This window comes from Zingiber officinale, chromosome 3B (assembly GCF_018446385.1).
Source record: "Zingiber officinale cultivar Zhangliang chromosome 3B, Zo_v1.1, whole genome shotgun sequence".
Classification (NCBI taxonomy): Eukaryota; Viridiplantae; Streptophyta; class Magnoliopsida; order Zingiberales; family Zingiberaceae; genus Zingiber; species Zingiber officinale.
In genome coordinates this window covers 102640094-102666687 of record NC_055991.1, presented here as the reverse complement: position 1 = coordinate 102666687, position 26594 = coordinate 102640094, and the positions used below count along the sequence as shown (strand labels likewise).

General features: G+C 42.6%; 1 protein-coding gene across 1 annotated transcript in view; it reads right to left on the bottom strand.

Annotated features, from left to right (window-relative positions):
* Positions 1–24090, bottom strand: part of LOC122055073 (histidinol dehydrogenase, chloroplastic-like) — a 182265-nt gene extending 158175 nt beyond the window's left edge. Inside the window, exons 1-9 of the mRNA XM_042616468.1 lie at positions 24081–24090; positions 18045–18133; positions 17862–17963; positions 17683–17754; positions 17534–17596; positions 17410–17451; positions 16525–16584; positions 15487–15597; positions 15159–15305 (exon numbers count right to left, since the gene is read on the bottom strand). Coding sequence (XP_042472402.1) covers positions 15159–15305; positions 15487–15597; positions 16525–16584; positions 17410–17451; positions 17534–17596; positions 17683–17754; positions 17862–17963; positions 18045–18133; positions 24081–24090 — 696 coding nt within the window. The remainder of the gene's footprint in view (positions 1–15158; positions 15306–15486; positions 15598–16524; positions 16585–17409; positions 17452–17533; positions 17597–17682; positions 17755–17861; positions 17964–18044; positions 18134–24080) is intronic.
* Between the last annotated feature and the right edge of the window lie 2504 nt (positions 24091–26594).

The window sequence follows — 26594 nt, the reverse complement described above, 5'->3', positions numbered from 1 at the left end:
GTCTATAAATAATCCGAGCGGACCAATCGACGAGCCCCGTCGTTAAAAATCGAGAGCCGCGCCGACCGGCTATAAATATCCGCGCCGTGGAGCTCCGACGTTAAAGATTGAGAGACGAGCCGGCGTCTATAAATAATCCGAGCGGACCAACCGACGAGCACCGTCGTTAAAAATTGAGAGCCGCGCCGATCGGCTATAAACATCGGCGCCGACGAGCCTCGTCGTTAAAAATCGAGAGCCGCGCCGATCGGCTATAAACATCCGCGCCGACGAGCCCCGTCGTTAAAAATTGAGAGCCGCGCCGATCGGCTATAAACATCCGCGCCGACGAGCCCCGTCGTTAAAGATCGAGAGCCGCGCCGATCGGCTATAAACATCCGCGCCGACGAGCCCCGTCGTTAAAAATCGAGAGCCGCGCCGATCGGCTATAAACATCCGCGCCGACGAGCCCCGTCGTTAAAAATCGAGAGCCGCGCCGATCGGCTATAAACATCCGCGCCGACGAGCCCCGTCGTTAAAAATCGAGAGCCGCGCCGATCGGCTATAAACATCCGCGCCGACGAGCCCCGTCGTTAAAAATCGAGAGCCGCGCCGATCGGCTATAAACATCCGCGCCGACGAGCCCCGTCGTTAAAAATCGAGAGCCGCGCCGATCGGCTATAAATATACCAAGCGGAAGAACGAATATCAGAGTAAGAAACCGCGGAAACTACAAATATTAAAACATTCAGGCCCGATTGGGGGTTGGTCCTTCGATACTCGACGTTTGTTGACTTCACGCAAGCAGGATACGTGCAGAGCGAGTAGGTCTTGTCGCTCGGACTTTATGCAATGAGCCAAGCCGATCGGACGCGTGAGGGAGAAAGCTTAAGAGCATGACTGGCAAAAATTTTACAAGCATCAATGTTAAGCAAACAGAAGAATATTATAGACAATGAGTAGGAAGACAGGAAAAGGGGCATCGTTTCATTAGAAGAAAAATTATGCCGAACGGCACGTACAAAAATTTTACATCCGCCGAGCGGATGAAGTACAGAAAGTGCTTGAAATAACCCGCGTCACTCCGGATCCTCAAAATTAAAAAAGGCGTCCGGGATGTCGTCAATCATGGCCGCCAGTTCGGGAGGGGGAATGCTCAGGTCAGCAGGAAGATACCCCCCCTTCTTGAAGTACGCCGTGGTGACCTTGACCGCCTCGAGGAAGGTTGAGGAGACGTTGCCACCAAACTTTTCGCCAAATCGCTCCGAGCGGATGTATTCCTGGCGCGCTGCTGCTAGCCGACTTGGCTCGCCCTCCTTATATTTTTTGAATGCCGCTCGGGAAGCGGTTAAGGTATCTTGGACTGCCTTCAAGTCCATCTCAGCTTTTGTGCGTTCGGCCGAACGGATCTCCCGCTCGGCATCCAACTCGGCCCCTAGCTTCTTAGACTGCTGATCTAGGGCCCGGACTTCGACTTTCATTTTATCTAGATCAGCAATTGCTCGCCTCTTCCGACCAGTGGCGCGCTTCACGTCCCCGTCCCGCTTCTTCACCAAGTCTTCGAGTCGGGCCACCTCTGCAGCCAGATCGACAGCCTTCTTCTGTTCAGCCTCAAGAGCTTGTTTCTCCCGCTCGGCCGTGGGACCTCCCGACACTTGGAGTTTTTCTAGGAGATCCTCCAACTCGGCTAGCCGATGGCTCGTGGCGATTTGCTCAGCCCAGCGCTGTAAGGGAAATAATAATGTCAGGAATCAAACAATAGCATGACACGGGAATGAAGATGGGTTTACCTGAGTGGCCTGCTGAATATTGTTATCGCCGAGCTGCTTGGGCGTCATAAGGGCCACCTGAATCTGGGCGTCCTCGAAGAGCTTGGCGAGCGGACCAGTCAGGGTTATTTCGTGAACGGGGCTCGGTGGCCGATCGGCAGACAGTAAATATTCCTCTTACGGGAATCGGAGGGTGGTCTTGATGGTAGGGTGGCCGGACGGCGCTGCGGCGAGTTCGGGGAGGAGAGCCGGAGGGCTGTGCGATAGGCGAGGCCACAGGGGTCCCGATCTGCGGGGGCATGCTGTCAGGCGAAGTTACGCTGATCGGCTCCTGTGGTTCCCCCTCTTGGGTCGGCGGAAGGCTGGGGTCTCTTCGACGTTTCCGCCGAACCTCCAATGGTGGATCTCCAACCTGGGGAACGCCCAGCTCGGCGGGGGCCGAGGAAACAGGATCCGCCTCAACCTCCGTTGAAGCGGATGGGGCAGTTTCTGTTTCAGGGGCGAACTGCGCCCCCCCTCTCCTGCATCTGCCGGGCGGCTGGGGATGAGTCCCCGCTCAGCGAGCTCTTTTTTCGTAGCCGCTTCAGTCTCCACGGACTTCAATTTCAGGTTAGCGGTAGCCTTGGAATGCCACATGACTTCAGCTGCAATAAAAGAAATTAAAATCAATTAGACAAAAAAAGACCAAGGGAGTAAAGGGTCCTTACTCATGCGGAAGGGGAGATTTGCCCGAACGGGAGACAATATGAAAATATACAACACCCCCTTGAGCAGCAACTGGTCGATCTTGTATCGCTGACCGGACAACCAGTTCGCCGCATGAAGATAGGCTGGGTTGCTTCTGAACTTGCCAAGCTCCGGCTGAGTCGGCACAGCGGTCTGCCATCTGGTTCGGAATGCTGGCCGCTCGGGAAGTCGGATGTAAAAGAAAAACTCCTTCCAGTGTTTGTTGGAGGTCGGCATATTATCAAAAAATTTAAAGCCTATTCTACTTTGGAAAATAAAAGTGTCCGGCTCGGATTGCTTGGGGTAGAAGAAGAAGTGGAATATTTTAGGGTCAAGAGGAATACTGTGCAACTTAAAGAGGACGACCACTCCGCTCAGCAGCCTAAAGGAATTCGGCATAAGTTGGCCGAGCGGGATGCGGAAATAGTTACAAACCTCCAAAATAAAGGGATGGGTAGGAAATCTGAGGCCGCCCTGGAATTGATCTAAAAAGAACAAATTGTGCCGATCAGCGGGTCATGTGGTCGGTCAGTCGGGTCGGCTATAACTATTTCATGGTTATCGGGAATCTCGTACGTCCGAACCAGGCGCCGAGCACCCTCCTCATCAAACCGACTCTCCATGGTCATATACCAGGGACCGTGAATGTTGGTGGCGGGTTCAGAGGAACTTGCCATCTCGGAGAGGCAAGAGGATAGCAAGAAATCGAAAGAAGGGGAGCGAAAGAGGCGAAATGAGCAGGGAAAACCTAGTAAGTGAAGGAAGAAGACTCACTGAGGAGGAAACGGGCGGAAAAGATCACCGGGGAAAAGGTAGTAGCCGGAAAGTGGGACTGGATCGCCGAAGGCTACAGCGGCAGAGGAGGCAGAAGGAGGAAGCACGAGCGAGCGTGCGGCAGAGGAGTAGAACTGAGACTTTATACAGCCGGGGCCCGTCGTCCTCCGCCGTCCGATCCAGGTCACGAAGGACAAGGACGCCATCGGGCCGTCCATTTCAAACGGGGGCGTCCCATCGTAAGTGACGCCGCCGCCACACAATGGTCGACACGTGGCGCCCTGTCATCAAGCACAATTAATGCACCCATACCGCGCACGCTTAGCCTTAATGAAAAAGATTGCACGATTTCCTAGAAGATTTAGACAAGCAAACACCCATGTTGAGCGACAAGACAACCAAAACGAAGAGCCGAGCAGCTGAATTTGGCAAAAGGGCCGAACGACCCCATGGATATTATAAACTACGGAAAGACAGCGACCGCCCGCTCGTACACATATGGTCCAGTCAGTCGGACTCACTTCCTCCTTCGACTAGACTTGAAGGGAAGGCAAGTGATCCGGCGGTAAGAATGCGGGGCCCACCTTCTGAAGGGTCCCAACCTAAGGACGGATGGGGGGCTGGCCAAGCGGCTAATGGTCCGAGCGGAGCTAGAGATAACCCATCCATGGGCTTGGGGTTCCGACGCCAAGGCAGGAAGATCGAAGGGCCGAGCGGAAGTCCGCTCGGCTGGGATCGAAGGGCCGATCGGGTGGTCCATTCGGCCAGGATAGGGGCGAGGGTACAAAGGTGGCCGAGCGGCCTAGGCGCTCGGCTCAGGTTATGGGATATCAGCAGAAGCATGTCTGATGATTAGGCCGTACACAAGATCACACGATGGAGGATCTTGCCGTCACATCATGGGAAGGTTGATACAGTAGCAGTATGGCCTCATGGACGTCTTTCTGACAGACCCATACCTGGGCATGGTCAAAGGCAGGTGGTTGCTTTGACTGGCGCGCCCAGGCTTCTTCGAGAGGTCTATATAAGGCCTCCATTTCTTCACCGGAGGTATGTAAATCTTCATCTGGAGGCCACCTATTCGTTATTCCTCGCCTGACTTGAGCGTCGGAGGGCCGTCGCCGGGACACCCCTCTCGGCTCGATTTTACTGCAGGTTCGCCGGAGCGCTCGAGGATCTAGCAGGGAGCGCCACGTGCCCAGTGTCCGTTGACTCCTGGTTCGGACAGGATCAGTTCCCAACATAACCCTTTATATCCAACCGTGAATCAAGCTAGGGGTTTCTCCAAACTATCAAGCTTTGCCTTCAAAGCCTGATTTTCCCTTTCTTGGTTCCTAAACCTAAAGTCAACATGTCCACCTTGGACATTCCTAAACCTACACATTTTTCTAGGCATATGTCTCTCCTTCTTTGGATTAATGCCTTGGTTCTCCTTAGGTCTACAATTTCTAGATTTATCATGCATAGGTCTCCTAGGGTTATCTCTAACATTTACCCTATTCCTATTATGATATCTAAATCCGAAATTTTGCATGGGTAAATAATGACAATTATTCCTATCATGCATGGGAGTATAAGAATTTAAATTTGAATTACACTTTAAATTAGGTATACCTCCCTTACCCTTAAAGCTCCCCCTTAACTTGAGCTCCTCTTCTTCTTATCCCATTTCTTCAATTGCGCTAACTTTTTGATCTCTCCCTTCTTGGGGCATTTGATATGGTAGTGGCCCTTCTCTCCACATGTGAAGCATATAATGCACATTTTTCTCCTTTAGGCTTCTTCATTCCTACAACCCTTGTTAGTGTTTAAATTAACTTGAATAGTTTAGGATTTACCTTCTTCTTACCCAATGGACACCTACTCATGTAGTGTCACTTCTCATTGCACCCGAAGCAAATGATGTGGTCCTTTGACTTCACTTTGGTGGAGGTGCTCACTAGGTTGACTTCCAAGACTTTTTCTTCGCTTGTCTTTGATTCTTCTTCAACCATTGAGGATGTTTCCTCATCCACACTTGTGGATGGCATTTCTTCATCATTCTCCTCTTCGGATGTTGAGCATGGCTCAACTTCCGTTTGCTCCTCCTTAACTTGAGCAATTAAACACATCTCCTTGGGTTCTACCTCTTCGTGTGTAGGGTTAGATTCTTCTTTTAGACCCAACTTTGACTTTCTCCACAAATCATAGGCATTCTTGTATTCACCTACACAACTCACAACATTATTAGGCAAAATATCAATTAAAATATATATTACCTTTGAATTTGCCTTTGATCGTGATTGTTGCTCTTCCGTCCAATATCGCGGTCAGAGGTTTTTCCCTTTCTTATCTCTTGGAACTTCGAATGGCTCCTTGATCACCACATTGTGTCCCAATCCATGTCAAAGAAGACTTCCATCTTCATTATCAAAAATGTGATGCCCCCTAGGCTTTCTCCTTCAAACTTCGGAGGTGTTATCAAGTCGGCCATCTTTTGCTTCCTTGGTAGTTAGTCCAATGGAGAGCGTCTTTGCTCTGATACCACTTGTTGGGGATCTTATATGGCTAACTAGAAAGGGGGTTGAATAGTCGGTGCCCCCAAATCGATTGCTTCCTACGTATCTGTTAGTGCGCAAGTGGAAATACAATACTAATATGAATATAAAAGCTAATCTAAAAACAAGAAGAGAAATTCAAACAGCTAACACGTTTCTTTACGTGGTTCAGAAAAACTTGCTCGTATTCCATGGCTATCCGTAAGGTGGACGATCCTTCAATCCGTCGGTGGATTGGTCCCTGGCAAACTTCCACTAGCTCAAGCCTCCTTGTGGATGGAGAAACCTCACCACAACTCCAACCAAGAAGTCTTGGATTACATAAGCACTTGAGACGTTGGTAGACTACTAATTAGACTTTAACCAAGTCTAATTTCATCATCCTTAACCAAGCTCCAAAGCCTTAGTTATATAGACCATGGGTTAGAAAACTCCGCATACCAGTTGACTGCCAAAATCATCAGTCGACTGCCCTCTATGGATATTTGACTGTTACAATGCAATGGCTCGATACCAGTCGACTGATGAAAGTACTAGTCGATTGATCCACACTGGCTGAGCGAACAGAAGCATTATGTTCACTCCCAGTCGCTGCCCAGTCGACTGAACCAATCGACTGATGAAACCACCAGTCGACTAGTACCTGAGCACAATCTCTCAGCACTCGGACCCTCACCCTTATGACTCACTTGACTCTTCGTTGCATCCTTGACCTCTTGCCATCAAGCCTACTTCCTTTGGCTCTCGTCCCTTGAATGCATTCAAGCCCGCGACTCGTCCCCAATGTCATCCTTCGTGTATGCCTTGAAGTCGCTTCCCTCAGCCCTTATCCTTACTGCCTTGTCCACGATCCTTCAGATGCTCCATCCTTCACCAGACCCAAAGTCATCAAGCTAAGTCATATTTGTATCTTGCAAAGCTGCACACTCACATGCACATATCAAATACAAGGGTGAAACTAACTTAAACTCTTTGCTCAAACACCAAAACAAACAGTTGCACGGACCATTGGGATTGCTCTAACACATAGACGATCGGACATTGAGTAGCATATTGCTGATCAGACCTTGAATGGCCAACTAGCCGGTTGGATCTCGAATGGTCAGTCAGGCCTCAAAACCTAACTCCAGGTCTCCACACTGGCCAAGTGAAGACTGAGTTATTGACTATGACTCGTAAGCCAAGATGGTCGGTCGGCCCATAGTGGGACTCAAGACCCAATGTCTCCGTACTCTTTTCTTGAAGTTTATGCCACAAAGGATAGAGAATATTCAATAGATAAATCACGCTTTTGAAGCTTCCAGCCTATCAAATCATAGAGATTTGTGAGATTATTTAAGGAAAAGTGTCAGAGTCACTTTATCACATGTCCCTTCTTATGAGAATTAAGAATGTGTGTATAGATGCAATACCGACACTATAAAAAGGGGTCCACATCTACAAATGGAGGTATGCAATGCTAAATTTTTCTACGCACACTTTGTTATAGTCGTTTACTATTTATCTACTTGATTCAATCATTGACTTGAGCGTCAGAGGTCCAACGTAGTGGACTCCTTCCCTAACCTGACACTAACACTCTTTGTGTTACATATGATAGCTTGGAGTCTTCATTTGGTCAACATTAGAGTCACGTTCCCTGTCAACCACCTTCTCTGATTTTGGATAGGATAATATTTGGTACCATTTGTAGAAACTTCACCTGCTTCTGAGAAGTGAAGATGGATGATACTAAATGACTCACCAGAGTAACCTTGATGCAAGAAGAGCTAGAGATGTTGATAGAAGCGAGTGCCACTCGGGTGGTGCAGCAGCAATAACCCGAAGCTGAGTGCCATCCACCGAATAACCTCGTGGTGTCTGTAATTGGCTAGCATGCTGAACTCAGAACCCTAGTGTAGGGTCCGATGGGGTTCCATCCTACCGTAGATGCTTATCCACGAGTCACCATTCTACCAATTAGGTTGCCACCTGTAAGGACCACCCTTCTTACTACTACTCTCTAAGGGCGACCATTACCTAACTACTACTCTACTTACTAGTGTCACTTATGCTAATATTAGCAACACTTAGATTTATCACGGCCCCAAAGGAAGTCCTACCGAAAAATTTCGACAGAATCTCCCCTGTACCGGTGACCAAATCAATAATACAAACAATGTATACACAGCCACAAGCGGCTGGAACATATTTTTCACAATCACGCAGTAATAAAAACCACAATAAGAAGAAAGAAACTACTCTAGCAATAGTAAATGACTATATCACTCCACGAATAATAAAAGAAAACTAATTACAAATGCGGAATAAACTCGACTACAATCCCAATTGCATAATAACATTAACAGAGAACTAAAAGAACTAAACAGAAAAGTCTTGGCAATTTGCCAGCTCATTCTGGATCTCTCCATAGTCTAGTCATCACACACCTCCATCACCACCACCTTATCGCCTTCCTTTCATATTTTAGCTTTTCTTTTATCTGCAGTAGGAGGAAAAATAGATCTATAAGCGAAGTACTAATCTATCTCACAAAAACTCGAAATGTATAGAAATAATGCAACAATACTAAAACTGAAATGCTAAAAGAAAAGCTACATGTACTCATCTAATAGCAAAGTACTCAAATAAACTGCATACTCATGATATACCAGAATAAAGCTGAATACTGGAAATAAAACTAATCATGCTCACTAAACTTATAAGAAAAGTAATGAAACTCATGCTGTATGCTTAGAATTGAAGGAACTAAACTTCTGTAAATCCTAAACATAGGTGATACTTGTTTCATTTACTTATAGCTTTATACTTGAAATTAATCTTTTAATTTCTTTTACTTTTACTTTTCTTTCTTCTTCTTTTTCTTTGGGCCCAGGCTTAGTACCATCTTATGCGCGCTCCCTAATAGAGTCTGCTGTAGTCCCACAGGGTAAAGACCTCGGTCTTACCAGGGCCGAGACCTCGAAAACGGTCACCTGGACTTGTTTAACGACAACCTCAGAAGTCGGGTACTAGCCTCTTACTTTAATTTACTTGTTATCTCTTTTTAACTAGACCTTGGTCTTGTTCTTACTTATAGCTGCTCATTATAGTAAGGAAAGTCCAAACTAAATGCTATGTGCATACATGTATATGCTAAAATCTGTTCATGCATATCTTAAAGCAAAGGGAAACAAAAATCAGCATACTACTATATGTTATAATCTGTTCATGCACATCTTAAATCAAAGGGAAACAAAAATCAGCATGCTACTATATGCTAAAATCTGTTCATATGAATACTAAAAATCTGCACATGTGAATAACAAAAATCTGCACACGTGAATCATTAAAAATCTGCGAATGAAATAGATTAAAAACGAATACTGCTCATGCTATTCTAATACTGCCTACTTTAAATAAAGGTTACCCTTCTAACTAAATAAGGGTTGTTCTTGCCCTATGAGTTGCAAGGAAAATATTAAACCATTCTAACTAATTAAAGGGCTGCTCTTGCCTTTTTGAGTAGCAAGGAAAATGCTAAACTACATGTCCAAGTAAGCCACTAAAGATCAGGCTAAATACTTCCAGAAACTAAGGTCATTCGTACCCCTTATATAGCACGAATTAAGTAGCTATGGAAAACTATAGTAGGCTCCAAGGGACAATGTTCGTGCCTACTGGAATATCAAGAAGGAAGGGCTGTCCTATGCTCTGATGGAGCTGTACGTTTCTACAGTGAACATAAAGAAAATTTGGACTGGAATGAGCTCCAAAGGGGCTATTCTAAACTAAACAATTTAATTTGAGTTTCATAGCAGCAAGGGAAATTACACATGCTCAACTAATTGCTAATGGGAACTACTCAAATTACTTAAAGCCTCTTCTCAACTTCCTATAAGGACTCATGGCAGCAAAAAGGAAACTGAAGGATTGCTACTGTTTAGTCCACAGCAAAGAGCCAAATACAAACCGAGCACACATTTTAGGGCTACACTGCTTATCAATTCCAAGCTAATCATGTACAAGAAGTAAATCTACTATGCCAGGTTCCAAAATTCTGTACAAAGCAAGGAAAAACTATAGGAAGCTGTTACCCGCAGCTTCTGATCCCAACTGTACAGTAGACCCGAAACAACCTTGGTAAAGAAAATTCTGCACAACATAATCCTAAACAAGAGGGAAAACAATTTTCTACTACCATTACTCCTCATATCCGGTGCTACAGCAATGAAACAAAAAGGAACAATGCAAAGCTTCAGAAACAAGAAGAGGAACAAGGAATAAACCTCAGAGCTATCCTACTGCAGGTGAGTAGTACTTATATTGTTGTTCTTGGACTTACAACCGAAGGGAAGAAGATCTAGGGTTCGGAGGAGATGAAAATCTCGGTTTCTCCTTCGTGCTCACGGCACTCTTTGCTGTTTTCGGGCTTCCTTCTTCGAGGTAACCACGCACGGGTGAAGATTGGCAGGGAAAAGCCTTCACCGGCACCGGAGATCGATCCCTAACGCCTGCTTCTTCATTTCCGCCGAGAACAGGGGACGCCGTCGGGAGAAAAAGAAAGGCAGATAGGGTTTTCGGCGAGAAAGGGAAAACTTAATCCCTTTATAACTAGGTTTAATTCTGTTCCAATTACAACTTAAATATATCTCGCTACATACTTGGTTAACAAATCACGCGCAGCCCAGTTGGTTGGCTGTGTTTGGTTAGGTCGGGTTCAGCCGGAGGTCTTGGGTTCGAGTCTCACCTTTAACATTTTTGGTCAAAACTTCTTTCTTTTTGTAACATACTAAACGACCTCAAAAAATTACGTAAAAATATTCTAAAAATTCCTAAAAATCTCTAGAATATTTTAAAAGTATTTCCAAATATTTTTATGGACTTTTAGAACTTGAAATAGGGAAAATTGGGTCGTTACAATCCCCATACCTTATAAAAAGTTCGTCCTCGAACTTAGAATAGCTCTGGATATTTCTGTCTCATACTGTCCTCCCGCTACCAAGTGACTTCCTCGTGCTTCTGGTTCTGCCAGATGGCCTTCACTAGTGGTACTTCCTTATTTCTTAGTCTTTTGACTGCTCTGTCCACTATCTGTGTAGGTCTGCTCTCATAACTAAGATTCTCTTGGATCTGCACTGACTGAGGCTGAATCACTTGGCTTGGGTCGTGGAGACACTTCTTTAGCATAGAGACATGAAATACATTATGTATTGCTGACATGTCTTGTGGTAAATCCAGCTTGTAAGTTACTTTCCCAATCCTCTCTATGATTAGGTAAGGTCCTACATAGCGAGGACTTAATTTGCCCTTCTTGCCAAATCTCATCACTCCCTTCATAGGAGCAACTTTGACAAAGACTGAATCTCCTACTTGGAATTCTAATGGCCTACGACGTGTGTCAGCATAACTCTTCTATCTACTCTGGGCAGTCTCAATTCTCTGTCTGATTTTCTGGATCTCCTGAGTAGTCTCATCTATCAGCTCTGTCTGAATGCCCAGCTCTACTTCCATTTATTTTGTGATCTGCACTTCCTGCCATACAATGCCTCATAAGGTGCCATCTTGATGGTGGCCTGATAGCTATTGTTGTAGGCAAATTCAGCTAAGCACAGATATTTGCACCAACTTCCCTTGAAATCTAGTGCACAAGCTCTGAGCATATCTTCTAATATCTGATTTACTCGCTCTGTCTGTCCATCAGTCTGAGGATGGAAAGCTGTACTGAACTTGAGTTTTGTGCCTAGTGCATTCTGAACACACTCCCAAAAGTGAGGTGAAACGTCCATCTCTATCAAAAACGATAGATTTACAAACTCCGTGAAGTCTGATTACCTCCTTAACATATAGCTGTGTCAACTGCTCTATAGAGTGGGATACCTTGATGGCTAGAAAATGAGCAGACTTGGTTAATCGGTCTACTATTACCCATATCGCATCATATCCATTTGTGGTTCTTGAGAGACATGTTATAAAGTCCATGGATATGTCTTCCCACTTCCACTCTGGTATTGGAAGAGACTGTAGAACCCCTCCTAGTCTCTGGTGCTCTGTTTTGACCCTCTGACATGTCAGGTAGGTACTGACATATTTAGCAACATCTCTTTTGAGTCCAGACCACCAGAACCTTTGTTTCACATCTTGATACATCTTGGTAGAACCAGGATGCATGGAGTAAGGTGTACTATGGGCTTCTTCTAGAATCTTCTTTCTCAGTTCTTCGTCATTGGGGACACAAAGGCGGCTCCCCTGATAAAGAATTCCACTGTCTGATATTCGAAACTCCGAATTATCTTCTTCTTGTATCCCTTGCTTGATCCTCTAGATGTCTGGATCTTCACTTTGCTTTCTCTGTATATCCTCAAGCAAGGTAGACTCTAAGGTCAATGCAGAGAGTTGCCCATAAATAACTTCAAGTCCGAAATCTGACAACTCCTTCTGCCGTGGCAGGGCTAATGATGTCAAAGACGTCAGGGATGCACTGGATTTTCTGCTGAGTGCATCTGCCACTTTGTTAGCTTTGCCTGGGTGGTAGAAGATTTCACAGTCATAATCTTTGACTAACTCTAGCCACCTACACTGTCTCATGTTTAAGTTCTTCTGAGTGAAGAAGTACTTAAGACTCTGATGGTCTGTGAAGATTCTACACTGAACTCCATACAAATGATGTCGCTAGAGTTTCAGTGCAAAGACCACAGCTGCCAGCTCAAGATCATGAGTGGGGTAGTTCTTCTCGTAGTCTTTGAGTTGTCTGGAAGCATGAACTATAACTTTTCCTTCTTGCATGAGTAGAACTCCTAGGCCCATCTTGGAAGCATCACTGTAGATGTCAAAACTCTTGTCACTCTCTGGAACAGTCAGAATAGGAGCACTGGTCAGTCTCTTCTTCAACAGTTGGAAACTCTGCTCACATTTATCTGACCATTCAAACCTCTTGTTCTTTCTGGTGAGAGCTGTTAGTGGAAAGGCTATCCTGGAAAAGTCCTCCACAAATTTCCTATAGTACCCAACTAAACCAAGGAAGCTTCTGATCTCCCTGGCATTCTTGGGTCTACTCCAGTTGTTGACCGCTTCTATTTTGGCTGGATCCACCTGAATACCTTCTTTAGAAATGATGTGACCTAGAAATGCCACCTGATCTAACCAGAATTCGCACTTTGAGAATTTAGCATACAGTACTATTCTCAAGTGCGTGTCATGCTCCTCTGGGGTCCTTGAATAGACTAGAATGTCATCGATGAACACAATGACAAATTTATCAAGGTATTCTCTGAACACTCTGTTCATCAAGTCTATGAAGACCGCTGGTGCATTAGTCACACCAAAATGCATGACTACAAACTCGTAGTGTCCGTATCTAGTCCTGAACATCGTTCTGGGTATATCCCTTTCTTTCACCTTCAGCTGATGGTACCCAGAGCGCAGGTCTATCTTTGAGAACACTGTTGCCCCTCTTAACTGATCAAATAAGTCGTCGATCCTGAGAAGGGGGTACTTGTTCTTGATCGTCACTTGATTCAGAGCTCTGTAATCTATGCGCATTCGCATAGATCCATCTTTCTTCTTGACAAACAACACAGGAGCTCCCCAAGGTGAGTGACTAGGGTGAATGAAACCGTTGTCAAGCAGCTCCTAAAGTTGTTCTTGTAACTCTTTCAGCTCTGCTGGAGACATGTAGTATGGAGCTTTTGAAATTGGACCGGTTCCAGGAACCAATTCAATCTCAAACTCCACTTCTCTGTTGGGCGGTAGTCCAGGTAGCCCTTCCGGATATACCTATGGATACTCACAGACTACCCGAACATCTTCCTGCTTGGGTCTTTCTTGTTATCTTTATCTTTCTAGTTCTGATTACTTGACTGGGGTCTCTGTTTCCCCACTGTCTTGTCTTCTATCTTGACTGGCTTGTGTTACATTTGTTGTGCCTTGTTGCTGTTCAGATAGTGCTCACTAATGCCCTGCTGACCAGCTCTTCACCAATCTATGGTCGATGAGTTTCACTACTCACATTAGGTGCTATTTCTAGTCTCAGCATTAGGAGTATCAATCTGACTCGTTCTTTCACTGTACTTACTAACTCTAGGCAAAGGTGAGCTAGCCTGTTAAATCTTTTAACTACTTCTTCTACTGGTAGGTCACCTTGTCTGAATTCCATAAGCTCCTCATACTGTTTATTGGTGATCCGTTGACGGAAGACTTCTTCGTAAAACTCTTTCTCGAAGTCAACCTAGCTCATCTGGTTGACTGCTCTCTTACTCTTAACTCGCTCCCACCATATACAAGCACCTCCAGATAGGCAGAAAGAGGCACACTTACCCTTCTCGACTTCTGGTCAGTCAAGAAGCTCCATTGTGCTCTCAAATGTCTTGAACCAAGCCTGGGCACCCCAGGGCTCAACTTTCTGGTTTCAGTTTCAGCTACTGGATGAGGTATGCTTCTTGTCTTCTAGGTGTTGTGGCGACTTCTAGGGCAACTGATAGGACTTCAGTCGCCCCTGGAGTCTCCACATTAATGGTTGGGGGAGTGGGAGGAGTTGACTTCTGATTGGCCATTAGATTGGCAATCACTTGCTGCTGCTCGCTACTTGTCTCTGAAGTTGAGCAACAAATTTAGAGAGAATAGGCCCAGGGGTTCTGGGCTCTTCGTTCTCCTGAACTCGGTCCTCAATACGAACGGTACGGGAATGTCCTCTTCATGACATCTAATTATGCAGAGGAAAAGGCTTAATAGCTTCTCTAACCCTTCTAATCATACATATCTATGAATAAAGAAAAGAGAAGCAAAATCTTCTATCTTACTTAAGCACTCAAAAGCAAATACTCTATACTGCAGTTAATAATAAGGAAAGCAAAATAAAGAAAGAATTTAAATACTTTCTTACTTGGAGACGGCAAGGATGATGCTGATGTGTGTGTGATGCTGGAGAATGCACTACAAGAAAAAAGCCTAACAACAACAGTTTATCACCGTTGTCGTAGCCTCTTTCGGACTGTTGTTAAAGGTCGTGTTGTTAAAAGGGGTGCCCAAAGACAACAGTTTTTAACTGTTGTCTTTGAAGGCAAAGACAACAGTTTTACAACAGTGAAAAACCGTTGTCTTTTCCTTCAAAGACAATAGTTTTTCATCGTTGTCTTTGAGCGTCTACCTTTAATAACAGGGTCTTCAACAACAGTTTTAAATTATCTACGACAACGGTGAAAAACCGTTGTCTTTTTTAGATAAAAAATAAAAAAAAATTAATGCACAATTTTCCAATATTATAAATCATTCAAAATACTAAATTTCAAAATAAAATTTAATATACAATTTTCTAACATTCAAAAATAATATCTATAACATTCTGAAGAAATTTCATAAGCAACCAACAAAATTTCATAAGCAACCAACAAAATACAACAAAGCTATGACCAAGTGCTTTTGAAGCAAATTCTCCCCTAGGAAGGCTATCACATTGTTTGCTCACTTCAGCTAAAATTGCATCAACATTAACACCATCTCCAGCAATGACAAGAACTACCTGACTGTCAGGACCATGTTCTGCCTGTAAAATTAGCGATTTTATAAAAGAAGAGCACCAAACCCATGGAACAACTATCCTTATAGCAATTTGAAAGGTTTCATTGTGGATTTTTATCAAGTCTTCAGGTAATAAATTCCAGCTACTGAAAATTACAACAAAAAACATTAATAACACAGGCACAATAGAACAAAAGACTCTGCACCTGAGAGAGTAGATCTGCAGCTATGTGAACTGGATTGGCATGTCTATCGGCGATGACCAGCACCTCTGAAGGGCCAGCAGGCATATCAATGGAAACCATGGCTTCACTATTCTGCAAATCAGCCAAAGTATTCACCAAGGATCATTCTCTTCGTGATCAACAAAATGAACAGCTATGAGGATTGAACAGAAATTTAACTATTGTAGAGACATATCTCTAATACAATATCTATGAGATATATCCATACCAATTGAACACATTACTGGGAATCAAAAATGAAGCCACGACACTGGCAAAGGTTATCGGAATTAGGGAGAAACAAATAAATAACACCCAAGTTGATAGGTCAAAGCAGATTTATCTTTTTAAGTGTCAGAAAATTGATGGTAGATGATTTGTGTATTACTTGGGCAATGATGTAGTTGTTTCCACTCCAATCCTGAGTCTAGTTTTAACCGCTCAAAAATGATATTTACATTCACTATTTAGAGGCTATCAATGTCACAATTTTTTAAGCTAAGAACATAAACATTATTATAGTTCCCACTGGCTATGAAACTTTCTTGATAAAATTTGGTTCCTGTGTTTCTGTTAATCACTTTTCCAGGAAATAACAGTACCTGAGGTACATGATTCAATTTTATTCTTAAGGCAGGGATTTAGCTGAATGATTGTTCCTAACAAATCTTATCTGACCTATAGCTCCAAGTTTCTGATTAACTGCAAAGGGAAAAGAGCTAATAGTTTACAGAAGAGCCAACTGATCTGTCATTTCATTCCTGAAAGATCTAGAAAGGAATGGCCATATTATCTGTTACATTTTGATCTTCTTACTTAACATATTATCTTCTTCCAAAAATCACCACAAAACAAGATAATTAATACTACATATTTAATTTGATTTGATCACTACATTTCCAGTACCTCATGACAAGGAAAAAATCATTTGTGCATAGAACTAAAACAAGGTAAGTAGATGTAATCAAATGATAAGAGCAATATTCATAGAAATGTGAGGCTACAGAATTATTATCATACCTGAAGAATCATTTTTGCAACAGTAACATATTGATTTCCTGGCCCAAAAATTTTTTCAACCTAAAAAAAGCAATTAAAACATAGACGTAAAAGTAAGTGCAATCAATATTACATAATGCTTAAACCAAATGAAGAGGAGTATCAATTAAAAGCTTGACAGAAAACAAAGATTGAGTTAGTAGGGAGATCCTGCACCACAAGAGAATCTCATATAGGTGTATATTTGTTCATGTATGATATGTAGGATTGACACAACAGCTAGAGGAGGGGGTAGTGAATAGCTGATGTCTGAAATACACAAATCAAAATCTTGAGTGCAAAGCTTAATTAAATGTTCGTTACTCAATGGAAATAAAATAAGCAACACTAGCAACACTAACTCCGTTGGTTCAGAACGCCTACATTCCAAATGTTTTTGTACTAACTAAATGAGAGATTCAAATATAGAATGCAGCAGAGAAATTTGCACACAATGCTCAGGCAACAAAATCCACCGTAATATAGTATCATATTCATGAAACAAGGCTTAATATATGTATATATATAATTGAAGCATGAGAATAATAGTTTGTGGTCAAGATTGCAAAAATGATGATTTTGTATGCAAGACAGCTCTCCTATAAAAAAGTTTGTAAAAGTAGAAGATAAGTTAGTGCTAGTGTTCCTAGTTCCTACTCTTTCTAGCCAAGATGCCCACCTATCACTATTAAGTTTCCCAAAATGATAAAGAGATACCACCTCAAAATCAAGCTACATATACAAAGCACAAAATTACAATCCAGATAAAGCAAAGACAAAAGAAACTTGAAAATACTGCCAAACAAGAGATGCAACTTTCAATGGTGAGGGTTTGCAATCAACGTATTAGATGTTTGTAAGGATTACCTTTGGGCAAGATGATGTTCCCCAAGCCATCGCTGAGATCGCCTAAGATAGAATGCATTGATACCATTGTGAGAAAAGACTTGTTGAAGAAAAAAAGAATGAAAAGGGTTAGAAATTGACGAACATGAGCTCCCCCAGCTTTTAGAATGTGGGTGACGCCAGCTTTCTTTGCACAATATAACACTTCCTGTTGTCACATAATCATGTTAACCTATGTCTTAACATGGAAAACCAGTGTAGGGATAGTGATGATAGATTATTTTTTAAGGCTACCTTGCAAATACTGCCATCACGACCAGGCAGAGTTGCTAGAACAATGGTTTTGCACCCGGCAATCTGTTCAGGCTGGTGCATACATAAATAAATTGAAAGTTAAACCAGATCCTTTTGCCTAAATGTGTCAAAATTCACTATGACTACAACATTGGATATTGTAAACAAGGATACTATACCACCGAGAGCATCAAAGCAGTTGAGGGTAAGACTGCAGTACCCCCTGGAACATAAAGGCCAACAGATGCAATGCACCGTGCTATTCTTTTGCACCTCACCCCCTATGCATGTTCATTCTATGAATTCAGTCACAAGTACAAGGAAAATAAACAAGAGAAAGAAGGCTAGTGCCTTATTCTTACTTTTATATTCTCAATCTCCTTCTCAGGAATCCTTTGAGCAGCATGAAATGCATTAATATTGTCATAGGCCACATCAAACGCTTCTCTTACTATAGGATCAAGCTTAACAATGACAGAAAAATAAACCCACGGACAGCAGCTGGATCGAAAGAGAGGAGCTCGACGTTGGCAAGATTGGGAGAGGAACTCGGCGTTGGCTTGGAGAGGAATGCGGTGACACTGCCAGGCTGGGCTCTACACCGTGAACAGATGGCGATGCCCTAGCGCGAGGAGGCGGCGGTAGTCGAGTGGTGCCAGCGTGATCTGCGATGGCGGCTGCGTCAGAGCGACTGCAATAGGAAACTAGGGCACGGGAGAGGGGAAAGGGCAGCGGTGATTGGGAGTAACCGGCAATACCCTCGACGGCTGGCGATGGCTGTGGCTTCGGGAATGTGAGGGTAGCGGCGGCTGCGTCTTTCGTGGAGAAGTCGCGAAGGAGGAGTTGGAGATAGGTTTTTGTTCGTTTGAAGAGTCATAGAGAAGTGAGTTTTAGGTTTTTTTTCATGAAGTTAAAAAAACTGTTGTGTTTTTAGGATTCAACAACATTCAATAGACAACAGTTTAATAAAATTGTTGTATATTATCACATAAGCAACACTAAAAGACAATAGTTTTTTAAAACCGTTGTCTTTGACACACATTAGACAACAGTGTTTTGAAAAACTGTTGTTATTTAAAAAACATTATGGTGAACAACAACAGTTTTTAATAAAACTGTTGTTAAATGGAAAAAAGACAACAATTTCTTAAAAAACTGTTGTCTATTAGGTGTGGTTAAATCCAAAAATTCTTGTAGTGATGGAACGCTGCTTTGATACCAACTGTAAGGACCACCCTTCTTACTACTACTCTCTAAGGGCGACCGTTACCTAACTACTACTCTACTTACTAGTGTCACTTATATTAATATTAGCAACACTTAGATTTATCGCGACCCAGAGGAAGTCCTACCGAAAAATTTTGGCAGAATCTCCCCTGTACCGGTGACCAAATCAATAATACAAACAATGTATACACAGCCACAAGCGGCTGGAACATATTTTTCACAATCACGCAGTGATAAAAACCACAATAAGAAGAAAGAAACTACTCTAGCAATAGTAAACGACTATATCACTCCACGAAAAATAAAAGAAAACTAATTACAAGTGCGGAATAAACTCGACTACAATCCCAATTGCATAATAACATTAAAAGAGAACTAAAAGAACTAAACAGAAAAGTTTTGGCAATTTGCCAGCTCATTCTGGATCTCTCCATAGTCCAGTCATCACACACCTCCATCACCACCACCTTGTCGCCTTTCTTTCATATTTTAGCTTTTCCTTTATCTGCAGTAGGAGGAAAAATAGATCTATAAGCGAAACGCTTAGTAAGTACTAATCTATCTCATAAAAACTCGAAATGCATAGAAATAATGCAACAATACTAAAACTGAAATGCTAAAAGAAAAGCTACATGTACTCATCTAATAGCAAAGTACTCAAATAAACTGCATACTCATGATATACCAGAATAAAGCTGAATACTGGAAATAAAACTAATCATGCTCACTAAACTTATAAGAAAAGTAATGAAACTCATGCTGTATGCTTAGAATTGAAGGAACTAAACTTCTGTAAATCCTAAACATAGGTGATACTTGTTTCATTTACTTATAGCTTTATACTTGAAATTAATCTTTTAATTTCTTTTACTTTTAATTTTCTTTCTTCTTCTTTTTCTTTGGGCCCAGGCTTAGTACCATCTTATGCGCGCTCCTTAATAGAGACTGTTGTAATCCCACAGGGTAAAGACCTCGGTCTTACCAGGGCCGAGACCTCGGAAACGGTCACCTGGACTTGTTTAACGACAACCTCGAAAGTCGGGTACTAGCCTCTTACTTTAATTTACTTGTTATCTCTTTTTAACTAGACCTTGGTCTTGTTCTTACTTATAGCTGCTCATTATAGCAAGGAAAGTCCAAACTAAATGCTATGTGCATACATGTATATGCTAAAATCTGTTCATGCATATCTTAAAGCAAAGGGAAACAAAAATCAGCATACTACTATATGTTATAATCTGTTCATGCACATCTTAAAGCAAAGGGAAACAAAAATCAGCATGCTACTATATGCTAAAATCTGTTCATATGAATACTAAAAATCTGCACATGTGAATAACAAAAATCTGCACACGTGAATCATTAAAAATCTGCGAATGAAATAGAATTAAAAACGAATATTGCTCATGCTATTCTAATACTGCCTACTTTAAATAAGGTTACCCTTCTAACTAAATAAGGGTTGTTCTTGCCCTATGAGTTGCAAGGAAAATATTAAACCATTCTAACTAATTAAAGGGTTGTTCTTGCCTTTTTGAGTAGCAAGGAAAATGCTAAACTACATGTCTAAGTAAGCCACTAAAGATCTGGCTAAATACTTCCAGAAACTAAGGTCGTTCGTACCCCTTATATAGCACGAATTAAGTAGCTATGGAAAACTATAGTAGGCTCCAAGGGACAATGTTCGTGCCTGCTGGAATATCAAGAAGGAAGGGTTGTCCTATGCTCTGATGGAGCTGTACGTTTCTGCAGTGAACATAAAGAAAACTTGGATTGGAATGAGCTCCAAAGGGGCTATTCTAAACTAAACAATTTAATTTCCGCCTGCTTCTTCATTTCCGCCGAGAACAGGGGATGCCGTCGAGAGAGAAAGAAAGGCAGATAGGGTTTTCGGTGAGAAAGGGAAAACTTAATCCCTTTATAACTAGGTTTAATTCTGTTCCAATTACAACTTAAATATATCTCGCTACATACTTGGTTAACAAATCACGCGCAACCTAGTTGGTTGGCTGTGTTTGGTTAGGTCGGGTTCAGCCGGAGGTCTTGGGTTCGAGTCTCACCTTCAATATTTTTGGTCAAAACTTCTTTCTTTTTGTAACATACTAAACGACCTCCAAAAATTACGTAAAGATACTCTAAAAATTCCTAAAAATCTCTAGAATATTTTAAAAGTATTTCCAAATATTTTTATGGACTTTTAGAACTTGAAATAGGGAAAATTGGGTCGTTACACCACCAATACCACATTCACCAATCGTATATCACAGGGCATTGTCTTAAATGTCCCTAGAAGAGATGGGCCGAGCGGAGAAGACACAAGGATCATTTTCTGAAAATGCCCTCGCTCAGGATATTCGTAAGGGAAAGGATCCCTTGATGAGTGACTCCCCTGAGTGGGTTAGCACACCACTCTCCAGAGAAATATTAGAGGATAAACTTCTGAAGCATTATTAATCCATGTAGATCGAGGAGTACTCAGGAGCTACCAATCATGAAGACCACTTACTAAAATTTAAAAATGTAGCCAGACTCCACTAGTACATGGATGGAGTTAAGTGTCATGTGTTCCTTACTAGTTTGGTAGGTCCAGCATAAAGATAGTTCAAGTGATTGCCGACCGAGTCTATCGGCAGTTTCAAGGACTTCCGAATGGCCTTCCTTCACCACTTCGTCAGCAGTTGTCATTACCATAAGATGATGATGAATTTATTATCACTCAAGCAAGGGCTCAAGGAGATGCTGAGAGCCTACATTAAGCGATTCAATCAAGTTGTCATAGATGTCCACTCGGCCACCCTAGAAATTCTGGAAAGTGCCTTTTCCTAGGGAATCATGAAATATGAATTTTTCAGATCCCTCATTAGGAAGCCTCCAAAGGATTTTGACCAATTACTCGGGTGAGCCACCAAATACATTGATGTTAAAGAGGCACAATCCACTTATAAAAAAGAGGTGGTCCATGAGCTAGCTATCACTCCTGAGCGTTAAGCGACCAACAACAATTCACCTCCAAAAGGGCGTCAATCAGGCCCTTAATAGCAACATCATGAGTCTCGACTACATGTGGTCCAGCACATGGAAGCCGATAGACAAGATTCCCCTAGCCCCGACAGTGGACTCTAATGTTTTGGTCCTACCATCATTCAGGGTCTCTAATGTGCGTAGATCTTATGATCATTTATACATGTTTTGACGCATATTCATTTACTTTATTCATGTATATTCTATGCATGCTCACCTCTTTTAGCACATATTCATCATAAATACTCTTTTGTTCGGAGATCTGCCCTTTTGTGTGTTTTCTAATTGATAGGACGTGATTTGGAGCAAAAACGAAGCCTACATAAAGTCTAGAGCTTCCATAATGTCACGGGCAGGAGAATACTAAGTTTTCTTCATGTTTTGGCCATGTAGAACCCACACGGCCGTGTGGTGGGGGGGGGGGGGGGGGGGGGTTGAAGCTATGTGAAGGCCGTGGAGATCTCCAACACTGCAGACCAAAAGTAAAATGGCCATATCTTTGTGTTCGATTGGAGTTATGAGCCGTTCCTGATATCAAAATGTAGATAACTTCAAGATCTAAAACTCTTATGAAGACTTCAACCAGAGAAAACCAAGTTTTGAAGGTCTAAAGCTCATTTCTATGAGACACATCCTTGGCACACGGCCGTGTCAAATTCTGCACTGCACACCAAGAGTAAAACAGGCATAACTTTGGAGTTTTGGGATTTTATTTATACCTAATTGTAGATAACTTCAAGATCTACAACTTTGATGAAGACCTCAACTCAAGAATCCCACGTTAAGATGTGATAAAATGGTCTACAAAGTACACACGGCCTTGACACAGGGTCGTGTCAACACTGCATGGGTGTGCGGTGTTGCTAGAGTAGCGGAAGAGCATGGTCGTGCGGAATCGCACGGCCGTTCCACTTAGCCAGAGCAGCAGAAGAGCATGGCCGTGCGGAATCGCACGACCGTGCCACTTGACCAGTGCAGCAGAAGAGCATGGTCGTGCGGAATCGCACGACCGTGCCACTTGACCAGTGCAGAAGGAAGACACGGCTGTGTGGCTTCGCCAGAAGAGAGGATGGGCGTGGTCGTGCCAACCTTGCACGGCCGTGCCACGGGTCGTGCGGAGCCCATACCCTAGCTTATAAAAGGTTCAAGAAACCTATTTTTGAGATATCTTTGGTTCGGGACTTTGTCCCTTCCCTCGGGGAAAGCCGTCGAGTTTCATCCACCGCCATCTCTTCACGATCCATCCATCACCGGAGCAAGGAAGCATCCCCAAGACATCGGAATCATCAAGCATCTCTTCTTCCTTTCCTTCTAGGGTTGTAAGTATGCTTTTCTTTATGTTCTGGTGTTGTTCTTCCCCCACAACGGAGTAGACATCCTCTTCTAGGATTAGGAAGTATTTTTAATATGATGGAGATGTAGAACTATGTTGATTCGCCTTATTTCTATTCAATGAATTGTTTATGCCTTGTTCATACTTGATGAAGTTGTGTGTGTGATGTAGTTATGTTTCTTGCACGCTTTGTTGATTGATGTCGAGGATTGTTGATCACGCAAGGGGATGCCCTAGAGCGTATTGACCAAGGTACCCTCGTGACAGGGGTAACCCTTTCCGAACGTCTAAGACATTCCCTTAAAAGGAAAACAATCCCATAGGAATTACTGCTCTCGTAGATAGAGTGCTCTAGATTATATACCCGAGGGGCCCTAACGACAAGGGTAACCCGTTCACGGATGTCTAGGACATTCTCTTGAAAGGAGAGACAATTCCTCCATAAGGAAGTAGGAACCTGTACCATCTACCTTTATCCTTATTGCTATTTACTAGGCACGAATTCCTATGATCTACCGAGGCGTCCTAGTGGCAGGGGTTAATCGTTATAGGATTTTACAGGGATCGTCTCTATTCGATACTTAAGGATATTGACCAATCTAACTCCCTACAAAAGAATGGACATAGAGGGTAGAAACTAAGCAATCTATGTAGTATCTCCTAGTATTACAATGAAACCAAAATCCTAGAATCCATCTCCCGAAGCTTATTCCCTCCAAGATCTCTTCTCTTTCTCTCATCCTTCTCTTTCCCTTTTCAATCACCCTCGTTAGTTTGTAAACGCCAAAGCCATCTTTCGACCGTCTATATAACTTACCTTGCGACATCTCTAGTGCTTAATCAACAATCCCTGTGGATTTGATATTTTTATTACTGACGATGAAACCGTACACTTGCGGTTGCGTAACAGTCTCACAACACAAAAGACTACTACCATTTTAATCCAGGTCCACGGTGACTGACCCCTCTGTAGTCTCACCGGTGATCTCCCTTACCCAACTACCAACATTATCACCGACCGAGTGGACCCCCAGGCCAAGACAACACACTAGCCGATCAAAACCATCAAAAACCCCATTAAAGAGACAACAAAAGGCCAGCTTGGGTGTTGGCTGAACGACCTCCACTCTTGTCGACTTGGGAAGAAGAAAATTATGGTAATGTCACCCGGGGTGACAAAGGCATGATAGCACTTGGGCTGACCGATGGTGATTCCAACCAGCAAAAAATCACATGCATGACGATAGGAGATTCACGCAGTTAGGTGTACCAAGGAGAAGGCACAGGGACCCGAGATTAGTTTTGGTCCTCGAGATTTGGAGAGAGTAGAAATCTCTCATGATGATACCTTAATTATTAAGATAGTCATTGTAAATTACAATATTCATCGTACTTTCTTTGATACAGGAAGCTTGGTAAACATCATATTCAAGAAGACAATTGATCAGTTTTAGATAAACAAAGATGAGCTCCATCCCATGACAACACCCTTGTATGGGTTTATAGGAAATGAAGTACAACCAATTGAGCAAGGTCATCTTGATATTTCCCTCGGAGAAGGGCCACTCGTGAGAACACGTTGGACAAATTTTATTGTGGTGGACTGCCCCTCAGCTTACAATGTCATACTTGGCAAATTGGCACTGAACAAATTTTGGGTCATCATGTCTACATTCTTGTTAGTTAGAGCCCTAGAGCCAATCATTTGATGATTGTATGGACTCATTGTATCATATTCTTGTATATTAATAAAGGTATTTGTTTGGTTATTATACTTATTTGTATTAGTGTCAAATAGACTAAGTATAATAGCGTCCTTGAGTAGAAGATTCATACCTATATCAATCGATTAGTTGAATCGATAGTGAGATGATATAGGGAACACTACTCTAAATCATTCCTAGTCGAGTATTAACATTCAGGGACAATGTTAATGCAATAAGACTAGCATGTAGGTCAGCTCGATGACTTGATCTCACAAGTCATGGATATAGAGATATCAAGCTGACACATGGGTATACATTGGAGAATGTATACTGAATGACCCGCCATGAGAAAGTATCATGGATCGTTATATGAGTGTCATATACTTTCTCATGTGGCTATTAGTATAACTATTAGTCCTTAGACCTGAAGTCACCATGGATCCCTACATAAGGAGTTATGTACTTTGGTTTCGTCAAACGTCACCCGTAACTGGGTGGACTATAAAGGCGATTACTGGGTATATAACGAATTATGTAGAGGGATGTGAGTGATGTAGATGGGATCTATCCCTCCCATATGACGGGAGCGACATCGGTATTCTTGATAGAGTGAGACCACTAAGTGCATGGCCATGCCCAAATGAGTCAACATTAGATGTTGAGCTCATTTGATTGAGTGAGTCTACTTGGAGTTCAAGATTTAGATTGATTAGAGGATGACATGGTCTATGCCTCATATTGATCAATCTAGATGTCTAGGATAGAAGGACAATGTTACATATTGTGAGTAGTCACAATTAGTAGTCACAAGGTGATGTCGGATCTCGACATTCTTGTAACTTGGGTAGTAATGATGTGTTGCTAGATACCGCTCATTACTTATGCTCCTAAATGGGTTTAGAGCATTTCCAACGTTACAAGAACCTATAGGGTCACACACTTAGGATAATTAGATGGAGATTAGGTTCATATGATGAACCAAGAGGATTAGATTCATTTGATGAATCAAATTGGATTAAGAGTAATCCTAATTGGGCTAACTTGAGTTCGACTCAAGTTAATTCATGTGTTCAATGAGTCTAATTTAGATTTTGACTCATTGAATCAATTTAATTTAATGAATTAGATTCATTATATTAAGTTGGCTCGAATCAAATGGTTAGATTAGATCAACCATGGTAGAGATTGGGTCAAGTTTGACTTGACTTGAGAAAGAAGACCAAAGGTCAATTTTGACTTGACCTTTTTGCCACCTCATTGGTGAGTTGGCATTAGGTGGACCAATAATGATGTTCCACATCATCATGGGTGCCACCTCATGGAAGTTACAAAGTCATTTTCATAATAACTTCACATTAATTGCATTTAATGGGGAGTTACACAATGAAGAGTGGCCGACCACTTTGGTTTGAATGGTGAATTCATTTTTCCATTCAAGTGGTGTATCTTCTTCTTCCTCCTCTTGAAGCTCTTCCTCTCCCTCTCCTCTTTGCTTGGCCGAATCTCACCAAGGTGCTAGCACACCTTTTGTGTGAGGTTTCTCCACCTACGTGTCCGTGTGGATACTTCTAGAGGACCGGCGCTTGACGGTCTTGAGATCCGGCAACTTCTTGGAAGAGCGGGAA